The sequence below is a fragment of the Chelon labrosus genome, assembly GCF_963514085.1.
Source record: "Chelon labrosus genome assembly, chromosome: 2".
NCBI lineage: Eukaryota > Metazoa > Chordata > Actinopteri > Mugiliformes > Mugilidae > Chelon > Chelon labrosus.
The window spans coordinates 17,102,334-17,114,791 of record NC_140338.1 but is presented as its reverse complement, the minus strand read 5'-3'; the positions used below and the strand labels follow the sequence as shown (position 1 = coordinate 17,114,791).

The 12,458-nt window shown below is 43.9% G+C and overlaps 1 protein-coding gene across 2 annotated transcripts in view; it reads right to left on the bottom strand.

Moving 5' to 3' along the window:
• Window positions 1–439: 439 nt before the first annotated feature.
• fam13a (family with sequence similarity 13 member A) overlaps window positions 440–12,458 on the bottom strand; it is a 57,832-nt gene continuing 45,813 nt past the window's right edge. For both annotated transcript variants that reach the window (XM_084563271.1, XM_084563270.1), the window contains 10 exons: window positions 9,867–10,026; window positions 5,791–6,004; window positions 5,559–5,700; window positions 5,347–5,428; window positions 5,049–5,254; window positions 4,732–4,815; window positions 4,138–4,233; window positions 2,412–2,608; window positions 1,804–1,905; window positions 440–1,708 (listed from right to left, as the gene is read on the bottom strand). In XM_084563271.1, the coding sequence (XP_084419397.1) occupies window positions 1,585–1,708; window positions 1,804–1,905; window positions 2,412–2,608; window positions 4,138–4,233; window positions 4,732–4,815; window positions 5,049–5,254; window positions 5,347–5,428; window positions 5,559–5,700; window positions 5,791–6,004; window positions 9,867–10,026 (1,407 nt within the window). In that variant the 3' untranslated portion in view covers window positions 440–1,584. The remainder of the gene's footprint in view (window positions 1,709–1,803; window positions 1,906–2,411; window positions 2,609–4,137; window positions 4,234–4,731; window positions 4,816–5,048; window positions 5,255–5,346; window positions 5,429–5,558; window positions 5,701–5,790; window positions 6,005–9,866; window positions 10,027–12,458) is intronic.

Genomic DNA, 12,458 nt, shown 5'->3' with positions numbered 1-12,458 from the left:
CAGACATTTTTAATTAATCGATTAACTCAGTTTGCCTCAATTTCAGGGAATGGTTCAAGGTTTGCAATCCATTAAAAAAAATAAAGAATTTTCATACATGTGAACTCTACAGGTCTGTTTTGTGTTTTAAATAGTACCTATTTCCTCTAATTCATTTTATTTGCCATACTTTTTTTTCAAATCATTATATTTTGTATTTTTTGTTATTTTAATTTTTTATTTTATTCTGTTTATCATTTATAATATATTTTAAAATATATTATATTATTTTACACAATTTTAATTTTAATTATTTTTTATTAATTCTACTGAATTATTTTTTTCCCAACTAGCTTTCACTGCAAATTGTTTATTCCAAATTGCCTTGTCTTATAAACTCTAGGAAATCGTCTGCAAATAACTTTACAAAAGTCAAAGGAAAAACACAGAGCCCCATAAATGTCAGTAAAAATATGATTTCATTCATGTTATATACAAAATACAATTTATGTACTAAAATGTACACACTCAAAATTCATTAAGCCTGGCCAGTGTTTACATTCAGTAAGAACAAAACTTCACACTGATAATCATCCACTTTGGAGAAGGAAGGGAAAAAGTACTCGCTCACAGAAATGTAAACATACAAGGTGATACATATTTACAAAAGAACACAACCAGCTCCGGAGAGAACCAGAAAGAGACGCACACCGAGCTTTAAACGACCATTTCCCTCCTCCAGACTCATCTCTGCAAATGGCCTTGTCAGTGTTAATCAGCGTGAGCAAACACATACCAGTGATTTAAAGACCGGAATAGCTTATTCGACGTAAAGTGAATGTGGAGGAAAAGCATGTTATACAATACACAGTCAATGCTGAAGTATGAGTGGTCACAGGACGAGCTGTTTTGTTGGATATCTGAGCTGTTTTGGTTCGCTGTTTGTTCTCTGAGCTGCTGTCTTTGGGTTGTAGTGAGAGAGGAAACCACTTCTTTTAGTGAGCAAGTACTCCATTAAAACTTCTAGAGAAGCAACATAAGAATATTTCAGACACACGATGGTCACAACTGAAATAGAGAAAGCTATTCATTGTGAATACTAAAACGACTCCCTTAGAAAAATACACAGAAATCTTAATCACAAAATCCTTCTTTAAAAATCGCAATAATTTCATGTCTATTATTTTAATTACTAGTTGTCGTTGTTTTTTTAAGACTTCTACAGTTAAGCTTGAGAAAAATAACATTTCCGTCCTGATAGAAACATTCAAAAGGATTGACATAAATTATTAGCTATACAAGTGTGATTCAGGTTACTTGTGCGTGTGTGGCTTTGTTTGGAGAAACGTCCTGGACTGAAGGTGAGGTCCTCAGGTGAAGCAGGTGCTGCTTTAAATCAGTCCAGGCTCTCTGCGGGTGTCCCAGTAAAAGCCTGCTGTGCTCCACAGAACGGATTAACAGGCTTACTGTTTTGAGAGCAGCGCAGACGACAACGAGAAAGAAAATCTTTTCCTCCGACGGGGTGAGATGTGTTTGACTATATCTGGAGACTTGAGCACCAGTCCGCTTTGAGTCTTTTTTTTTTTATTATTATTGTTTCATGTCTCAGATGAACTTAGCAGAGTCTCTTTTGCTGATGAGGACTTCCAGCAGCCGCAGTTTGGCTTTGATGTGCTTGTATTCGCTGTACTCCACTGCCAGCGGGGAGCGGTCCTCCTTCTGTACATTTCTGCCAGAACAAGACGACAAACAATAAGAAAGGGCTCCGTAAGGTGAAAACACCATCTCTCTAACACAGCATGATCCAGCTCTTCTCTTCCTTACCGTCCATTTTGTCTGAAGAACTGGTCTTCGAACTCTTTCAAATTCTTGCGGATCCTCTTCTTCTCCTCTCGCGTCTCTTGGAGCTGCTCCACAAGTTCCTGCCTGTGAGAGGGCGAGGAGAAACGTTTAAACATCTCACAGAGAAGTATTTAAGTGTAAATTAAGTCGTGGTGAAGGAAGCACTCAGATAAAGCGCCAGTACAGCGGTGCAAAATAAAAACCTTGGTCCCTGGAATACTGTTAATGCTGAAGAATCTAAGTGCTTACGGTCGAGGGAGCCTGTTTATCTACTTTATTTACAGCTGGCTAGTTTAGTCGGGTCTCAATCTAAGGTTTGGGCCCCTCCAGAGGGCCACGTTGTGTGGCGATTATTGGGACGTGAAAGAAAGAGGAATATATACACAAGATTTTATTTGCCTTTATCCATTTTATTTTATTTAGCCTTTAGATGGATTCTTATCAGTTTCACTATAAATTCAGCCATTTTAAATTTTCTGTGTTTTTTTATTTATTTATTTTATTATAATTTGACACCATTCGTTTTTCCTGTGTGCCTCAATTTAATTGTTAGAAATGGAAATTGAACAGATTTTGTGTTCGTTACTTACACGGTGGCTGAGTGCAGGTTGGACAGCCTCATGTCCGTCGTGGTCTTGGAGGGTGACAGTTCGTCCACGGGCGAGATGAAACCGTCCGCTTCCTCGTCCGCGTGGTCCAGGAAGCCGAGCACGCTGAGATCGGGTCGGACGGTCACGGTGAACTGAGTCTTTGAGTCCCCGTCGTCCTCTGAGCCGTCCTCCTCCTCCTGCAAAGAGATGGAAGAAGAGAAGTCAGGAGGCGGCCGAGCGGTGGAAGGGAAGGGTCACTTCATGCAGTGAGGCGGCAGCAGGCGGCCTCCGGGCTCCAACGCTGCGGTGCATGAGGATCGTGCAGTGTTAGTCGACAGTGGTTATAAATCACCGGCAGCAAAATGCACTTTGACGGTCCTTCTTTGTGATTGATGTCTGCACCCGTTAGTAAATACAGGTGGAGTTAATGACGGCCAGCTTTATGCAACACGAGTCCAACGACAAACACACCTGCGTTCCCAAACTCTGCTCGTATTTATATAGCTTTGAATCATTACTCATTTTAGAACCAATAAATATCCCAGATGGCAACTACTGATTCAACATTTCTACTGGTACTTTCTACGGATGATGCTGGCAGGAAACTGCCCAATCAACAGGCAGCAATCAGGTTCATTAGAGGGTAAATGGTAGTAAATAAGGGGTGGAAGGGAGTTGGGGAGGTGGGTAGCAGGAGGGCGGTTCACTGATTACTGAAGCAGCAGCAGCAGCTCTTCACCTTGATATCGTCGAAGAAAAGTGCGGTTTCACCCTCGATAATAGGCTGAAGGAGGGGACCTCTGCGCTTGCTGGAGGGAGAGCCCTGTGGTGATGGTTAAGAAGGAGGAGTTAACCACCCTGACACCCTCAACCGTGCAATGAGACCAATTTACAGCAAGGCCACTAGAAAGAAAATGCCACGCTGATATTTTCTTTGCACTGAGATTTGTGTCTGAAGTCTCAACAGAGCTTTCGTTTTCCGAGCACTTTGGACTGCAGTAAAACGATTTAGTGGCATCTAGCATCGATAACACAACCAACTGAAAACCCATCACCTCACCCTGCCCATCTCTACACTCAGTGTCTGGTTTGTTGTTTGTGGGAGGCTGTAAAAAGAGGATCTAGTTCTATAGACATAAGGGACTCATTTGAAGCTAAATTTTCTGAAAAAAGATTAGGGCCTGATAATTCTATCAGGGCAAAACCGTTTTTGCTTATGTTTTTAGTGGAAATGTGTATGAAACACCGAGCTAAAAATTCAAAATGAATAATTTTGCTGTATTTGACAGGCTCCTGACCAGATGCTGAACCTTGTGTGCTATAGAATAATCTGTTTGCACGATGAGGATTAGTAGTTTATTACATAACGAGTGGCCTGTGTCCCTAATGCAGATGATATCTTACATAATAAAGATTTAAAGAAGCACTGAAAACACCAAATGTATTTATTTTCTGTTTGTTTTCAATCAATTTTTTTGCCTCTGTCACTCATTTCCTTTGAACTCATCCTGCCACCTATGAATCTACCTCATGACTGTGGGAAACACTGAGCTAATAAACATTTAGAGCCTCCGAAGGTGGATAACACGTCCGTGGCTTGACCGTCAGCAGTCACTGAAGCCAGCTGGGACTGAGCGTCTGTAGGCGCTTCGACAGTGTGGTGGGTAAATGTGGTGCTCGCTCGTGAAGCGGGCAGCTGAAGGGGACGCCGAGATGCGATACTTACTATGACAGGGATGGTGGAGGCTCTGCACAGGATCTGCTTCACCAGGCGATATCTGTCGTACAGCGGTTTCATGATTTGCCTCTCGCTCTTGGTCACCTAAGGAAATAAAGACTTCCGTTAGCGGCTGTTTTAGCTGCACTGACACAAAAGATAATGACAGCTAACCCACTTTGCCTCTCTACAACTCTGCAGCCCCATTATTTAGAGCGTGGACGTCGTTAGCCACAACATGAGGAAAGGTCAGCCTGACATGTGACAATACTGACAGGGATTAGACGGCGCAATTATTTCCATTGGATCTGGTCTAGACATCAGACTCAGTGTAAGTGAGTTGCCCTTTAATTGCCAGTGGAGCTGTTGCATGGAAATACTGTATGTCCTGTTTCTTCTCTTTACTTTGTATGCACACACACACACACACACTCTGGCTGCAGCCATTATTCACCCTTCACTTGCAATATAGGTCACAATCGAGTAGTAAACAAGACTGTGTTCGGGCCAGCGTGGCTGGCAGGAGATCAGATATACGAGGTGGAGGCTGCATGAGTCTGTTTTTGTTTGCTGGACATGTGGAGGAGGAGGAGGAGGACTCACTGGTCTGCCATGTATGCTCTCATAGTAGAGAAGAGCTTTCTGCAGGGCCACTTTCTCTGCTCCGATCTGCTCCCGGGTCATATCCTGTCAGCAGGAGACAGGAAGTGGGTTAGAAGTGACCTGAGTTCATTCAGTGTCGCAACAACTTATTCCTCGTGCTTGTTTTAGACACACACATTTCTGTGTGTCATAATAATTTCAACTCTGCTGCCAGCTTTGAAATGTTCGCTGCTTGTATTCGATGTGACATCCATTTGCTTGAGACGTTTTATGCATTCATCCGTGTGAGCGTGTATCCTGGACTTTTTTTTTTTTACCTTGATGTCCTCGGGGCGGTTCACCTCCTCCCTCTTCTCTTGCAGCTTCTTTGAAATTGCCTCCAGGGTGCTCTCCACCGGCGGCTTTGGCACCTTCTCCTGCTGAGGTTTCTTCTCCAGCTGAGAGCCGAAGCTTTTGGGCAGTGTGTTGCTGCGCTGGCGGGTCAGAGGCGGCAGGTCCTCTTCAGACTTTATCAGCTTGTGTTCTGGCGTAGACGGCGGAAAGAAGAAAAGTGTGAATGAGCTTTACTCAAAAAATTATCTCATTATAGGAGGACTTTTCATTTCTGTGTAGTACCTTTGAGATTTTTGCGAAGCCTGGCCAGTTCATTTACCCATCTCAACACTTCTGGGTTAGCTACTTTATCACTGTGGGAAGGCTGGATGGAAAAAAAAGGATAAACAAGATGAAGACAGGTTGTTCCTTCAAAACCAAACAGCACCACCTTCAATCACTGTATGAATGTATCCTATTCTTGGTTTTAACATCTTAAGGTCATTACTACCTACCCTGTATTTTCGCTCCTCTTCAAACCTCTCCTCAAACCGGTGGATCTTCTTCTTCAGTATATGAATCCTCTTTGTGAGCTGGGCAGTGGTCAACTCCTCTTTCTCATCATCACAGGAGCCAAGAGATGAACTCCGCCTGCGACTGTAGAGATAAATAATCTTGTTAAGACTGACGGCTCCTTCCTGCTGCTGCCACGTACCGTAGAACCATACATGAACCAAGCCAGCTCACCTGACGAAAGAGTGCGCGTTTGGTGGTGAGGGAGGCACTTCTGTGTCGTCCAGGTACTGCTGGCACTGTCCGTAGGCGTAGAAGCGAGGGGACACCATGGGGTCGCTGTCCTCCTCCAGCAGCTGGCGTATCAGACGTCCCCCGGCGTGAGGGGACAGGCGAGCTTCCTCGCGGTCCATGCTCTCCCTCTGCAGCGAGTAAGCTGGGACTGGTTCTGAGTGAGACAGAGAAACAAATGCTCACATGAGTGTTCTGCATACACAACGCATATGAGTCAACGCAAACAAACAACGGATTAGTCACATGATCTTGTTTGGAAATGTTGAGCATGCTGACAACACATACAGGAGATCATCTTAGTAAGGCAGTAGTAGAGAGTATCACACCCAAGAGCTTTTCAGAACAACATGATAACTCAAATCTATTCAGGTCTGACTTTTTAGGGTAACAATAACAAACTGAAACCCAGAGATTTTATGCATATTATTTCTACCGATAAAATAAAATGTCAAAAACTTAAAAATACACATTACATCTTCTTATAGCTCCAGACAGATTTTCAAAACATCTTTTTTATGGGAATAGATCCCTGCCTGACTATTGATTGCCTAATCTAGTAACAGTAACATAGGCAGTCGGAGCTTGACAAAGGGTAGTAGTCTTCTGGTTGGTAGACCAATCAGAGGACCAGCAACGGGTTAACGGCTGTTGCTTTAGTTTCGATTGCTTTACGAGCTATACTATACCTGTTGTGCTACGTTTCTTTTGTAAAGCCAAACAGCCAAATAATACACAGGCTCAAAATGTGAAAAAGTCCCGGGAAAGTCAGACGCTGTGTTTGTTTTCCAGAAATCAGCCCCAGTTCTCGTCTTGCAGACACTGCGAAGCCACTTTCTGCTAACATCATCTTGGATCCTCTCTGGGCTTGTGAAAGTCACTAGACAAGATGATGGTGCTCCCTCTAAAATTATTGTGGGAAACAAAAAACTTCCTTTGGGGCTCGGCAGGCACAGATGTTGTTCTTAAACTGCGGGTAAGACACACCCACCCTCCCTCGCTGCTCATCCCCTGGTTACAGACTCCACTCTGACAATAATTATGTCTAGTGAAAATAGCTGTGCAGATACCCCTGACAATCCTCGGGCTATTAATAAAGCCTGGCTCTCTGTGGGATAATGTCAGGCCATGGCCCCTGTAGATAGGTACAGTGATGAGTTTGTGTTTTAGCGGAGAGAAATAAACGCTGCGTCTCCTCAAGCACGTGTTCATGAGAGAGAAAGACTAGACAGAGTAATATCAGGTTGTTTAAGAGATTGTTAAAATAAAGAGGGAGAAAGCTCTACAGCAATAGACTCAAAAAACATGAAACTCAACAGGAATAACAATCGGGATTTCACAGAAAAAGAGCGACTCGTAACATCAGGTGTCAGGAGACTGGAAATCTACGGAGGAGGGAGTGAAAACAAGCTCTGAAGGAAACCCGCCGTCAGTGTAAACATTCAAGGTGTCAGTATGCAACCATGAAAATATGCACGCCCGATATAAAACTGCACATGCATATTTTCCTTAGCTGGGGCGATTTAGCTCAAATTCCAGCTTGGGAGTCCCGGGGGTCCTCCTTTACTTCTAGGTACGTGCAGTCCATCAAGTAGCAACTCTGTGGCATGTTAGAGCTCGCTCACAGCAGCAGGTTAAACTCTCAATCACACCGAAAGTCTTCCTCTGAGGCCTATTATCTAGCTCAGGGCAGTTGAGCTGGCCAGTACGGCTCCATGGCATTTGAAATTAATCCTTTAAATCAACCGCTTGCTGATGGTTCAGGATTAACTGGACTAATGAAACAAAAAACACAGCAGCGTGCCATTTCACTAAAGGTTGTTGTGCGTGTGAGACGCTCAGCCATACTGTTCAAGCTCTTTCAAGCATGTTGCCATGCAGCGGAAAAGGTCATTCAGGCAATCGTTCTTTGTTTCTCCCTATCTTCCTTTCTTTCTTTCTTTCTCTCTTCCTTTCTTTCTCCCTCCGCCATGCTGCTTGCAGAAAAGGCCGTCAGCACTCAGTGACTTACCATCGTAACAACTTGAATGGAAAATGCTTTTGAAGTCAAGGAAGGGGGCGCTAAAGAACTGTGAATCTAGAGAAACAAGAGAGGAAAAGAGGAAAAGAAGAAGGGAAAGACAAGATGGAGGGATGAAAACATACTTGTTGTCGCAATAACTACGGGAAGTCGTAATAATAAGCACGTCCCCCAGCTTTAATTAACCGGCCAGACATACCAGCTTCTGACTTCCTGATGAAATGCCTGCTAATGTCTTTCCAACATCGCTGGCAGACAGGCAAGGACATGGGAGCAGCAAATATCAGCTCACCAGGACATGCGCTGGCACAGTGTACTGGGACAAAGGTCTCATACCCCTGCCTAATGTCCTCACCCACCCACATGTCCATACGTACAGTAATACGCCTCCTGTACTGTACCGTACACACAAGCATTTCACTGTTTTATTCCCTGATTATTGCACTCGGCTCTTGCCAGAACATAAATCCCTTGTTGGCTCTCTTTGCTGAAGAATAATCGTGCCAGCTACACTGAAATGAAAGTTCGGCTTTGCACAATACATGTACACAACGCCAGTTCCTGCTACAGCAAGCCCTGCTTGTTCTCATGTTTGAAAGGAGGCACGTCGAGTAGATAATGTGTATCTGAGCGGCTTGTCACAAGCAATCATGCTGGCTGTCCTTAGAGTGCTGAGTTATATATATATATATATTTAGGACAGAGTGCACAGGAAGGAGGTTTGAGAAGAGACGGAAGGAGAAAGTAATAAGATGCAGTCGATATAAACCAAAATCTCTCGGTGTATAACAGCCACAAACAGCTATTCTCCAAAACATTGCGCTTGAACAAAAATGCGTTTTGATTATAATCATGGTAAGGCAACTGAAACCACGCCTTCACACAAACTAAAGCAAGGGTCCGATGCATGGATTTCAATGCCTGATCCGACTTCTAGCGTGCAACAACAACCTCTCCCTGAGCTCGAGTGTTTTTCACATGTGAAGTTCGGCCACTAGAGAGCTCCACAAAACATGCAATCGCCTGCTAATGCTCCAGCCACGAGGCCACTGAAGCTGACAGTTTTATTGTATGGAAACAATTGCACTCAGATTCTCACATTAAACAGGAAACAGGGGTGGCAATGGTGGGAGTGAAGACCAAGATTTGCAGCACGCTGCAACATGCCCCCATTTAACTGTGCTTTTAAGAGTAGGAATTAACCTGTTGGATTGCCGTTCCAGCGCACGGTTCTGCAAGATGTTTGGCTTTCACTGCTCAATACACAATCCTCCACCCACCTCCGCTGTGTCGCAACGTCCTAACACAACAATCAGAGTGCGTTATTTCCTTTCTGCACGTATTAGCAACAAACTCAACAGAGGTCTGACAGCAACAGGGAGGTGCTCGGGATATTTCTGCACTTCAGTCAAATTTGATCTTGCTGACGTTGAAAGCATATGCGCAGAGATCTCCATCACTGTTACTGGAGGGCCATCGTGAGAAAATGTAACGTGGCTTTTTTTAAATGGAGCACATGCCTGGACATTTCAGCCAGGATTAATAATCTCTCCAAATCTGAGCCAAGTCCCTGCAGCCAGCTGACTGGCACACTGTTATCACTGGTCCACCTCCCCTTTAATGATTGATTGTGACTGACTATACAGCAGCAGCTCCCTCTGAAAACAGTTCAGCCACAGAAATTCACAGGTGATACATCCTGGTAAAAAAAAACAACAGCCTCTGTTCGCTCTCTAAATAAATATATTTTCCTCCAGATATAGGCGGCTACAGAACTTAAGAGGATCTTTCACAATTAAATTCTGCAGGAGAGCTGCATCAGGAGGAGGAGGAGGAGGAGGAGCAGAAGGTGTGCAGCTGCTACCCAGACACCCATGTGCGGAGCTGGGTGGAGGACATTGAATGTGTAGTCCAGATATTGCGAGACATATTTCTAAAGGATGGAAAGCAAGCGGAAGAAACATCAAAACAACAGCGAGACGGCCTCCTCCAGCCTCACCTCCCCAGTTGTTGTCCTCGGTCAGTGCTGTCAGGTCCAGACGAGGCACGTCCTCGCAGCTCGTCTTCTCGCAGTCCGGGTCCGAGCCTCGCACGTCTCCGCCGCCGACCCTCCCCGTGTCACAAGTGACGGGCGACTCCTGGATCTTCATCCTTAACGTCTGCACAACCATGAGAGAAAAGAAACGAGCGCTCAACAACAACGACCAGGCAGCGAACACACTCTTTAAGTTGAGCCACACACTCCCTCAGACTGGCCCTGCCCTACTGGAGGGGGCTGCTCCCTGCTTGCCATTGGCTGCCCTGGCTGGCCAAAACATCCGCCCATCTGTCTTTAGCTGTGAGTGAGAGAGCAGGAGTGGCTTTGCTCCGCCTTGTCTTTCCCCCACAGGAATCCCTCAGCCCTCCCTCGCTCCCTCCCGCTCTTATTTTCTCTCTACACTAGTTCTCCTTGCCTTCTCGCTTGCCCGACGTGCATATATTCCCCACCCGAGAGCAGCTCTGGACTTGTTTGTTTCACAGCAGCGAAAACGGGAGGGAGGGGTGTTAGAGACAGGGAGGGCGGGAGGTGAGGACAAAAAAAAAAAAAAAAAAAGGAGACAGATTGTGAGCCAGCACACGTAGGCTGACTGGGTGATTTTTTTTTTCTTCTCTCTGCAGACAAACATTCGACTCAAAGCAGATAAGTTGCAAGCCTCAATTCTTACTCCAGCAACCATCGGCCTCTCCTTTCCGTTTTTTCATCTCAGATTTTTCTCAAATTTCTCTTTTCTGGACCAGGATCAAAACTGCGCAATCAAATTCCGGACTATTGTTAATAATAAGGGGAAAACAACGCACTCAGCTGGTCATGCATTTAGCACGTGTTCATGGATCACTATGGTGCTAAGCCCATGGGGTCCCATTTCCTCTGCCTGGGCGTGGGACCAGTCTATTTTTAGGGAAAACAAATCAAGGCACAGATCTACTAGACCTCATAAATGCCACAGACGCCTTACAGGAAGGGGTGAATCTAGTTACAAAAGCCCTTGTGGGGTTTTTTTTTGTTTGTTTGTTCTGTTGTGTTTGTTTGTTATGATGACACTTGTTACTGAAGTCTGCTTTACGGGGGGGGTTATAGTAGAACTGCCTAATTAATCTCAGGTGTGTGTGCATGTGCGCCCGGTGCTGCGTTTTTTTGGGCACATGGCCCAAAAAACGGGGACTTATCGAGTCCCCTCAGCTGTTGCATGGGAAATAGCTCGGATGTGACGTGAATCACAGAGGACAAAAAACTGGCACGGCTGCCCAGAACGTGCAAACTGTGACCAACTTACTGCTCAAAGTTCCCCTAAGTAGCATTTACCGACACTGTTCTCAAGTGAAGGAACCCTCCCGCCGTGGACAAGTACACACTGCTCTCACTCACTCACTCACTCACTCAACATTCAGGATATCAGGATCGCCTCAGCACAAGTACACATAATCCTTTAGAAAACATACAGAGGGATAACATGTCCAGTGGTTACACCTCATGGATGCAGAGCGTGTTTACCAAGGCAGCAGTAAAACAAAAATGTATTGTAACTGAATTATGAAAGAATGAGTTGCGGCTCATCAAATATAAGTCTTAAATACGCTCACTGGCCAGTTCATTGGGTACACTAGTGAAAATGGATGCATTATATATAAATATATGCATTACAGCTTCATGACTATTGTAATGTTCAGTGGAAGAAAGGTGGTAATTCAACTGTATGATCATTTTGGAGGACGTAGTTTGTGGTGCTGATAAACAGGATTGAATTAAACACACAAAGTGTTTCTGTTATGTAGCCCGCTGTCTGAAATGGGGTTGTCAAAATAACAGAAACAACAATAGAAACGAAAATGAAATGAAAACAGAGTTGAATCAACAGCGCTCTCAGTTAATCCAAACAAATGCTGAATACCGTAACCTTCACGAAGATAAGATTTAGAGCAGGACTGTTATTATAATGTGTCCGTTTTCACTATGAACTGGCCAGTGAGTGTATATATATATATTAAAAAAATACTATTCCTGACCCATTACTGAAAAATACTGTATATGTTTGGAGATTAGATACATATGCTCTATGGAAGTGTATCACAGAAGAACGGATCAGAAAGGTCTAGGGCATCTGTGTGAGGAGAATAAAATAACATATGGGTGTGAATATTAATAAATGTTCTCTGAATATGATTATTATTCCAGTTTTTTGTAGTGTGATTAGCAGTAAACACTCAGCAGCTACAAAAATAACAGCCTATATGTAATTATGAGGAGGCTGTAATGACAAGTTACTTAGATACTTCAGTGTCATTATGATAGTCACAATAGTCCACTAACGACGGCTCTGTTCTGTTTAAACACATGCTGTTCCTACTGTGACAAGTCTAAATGTCTTCTGTGAAAAATAATGAGTGAAAAGCTTTTTGTTGTGACACAAGATAAGGAATTAAACTGATTAGACATTTGATTTTTTTTCTGTTTAAATACTGGTATCTTATTTAGATTTGATCAAGCGCAGTTAACTGAATGTGGGAAAAGTGCAGATTCATAGAAACCTAAGAGGTGTTTATTGGCTAATTA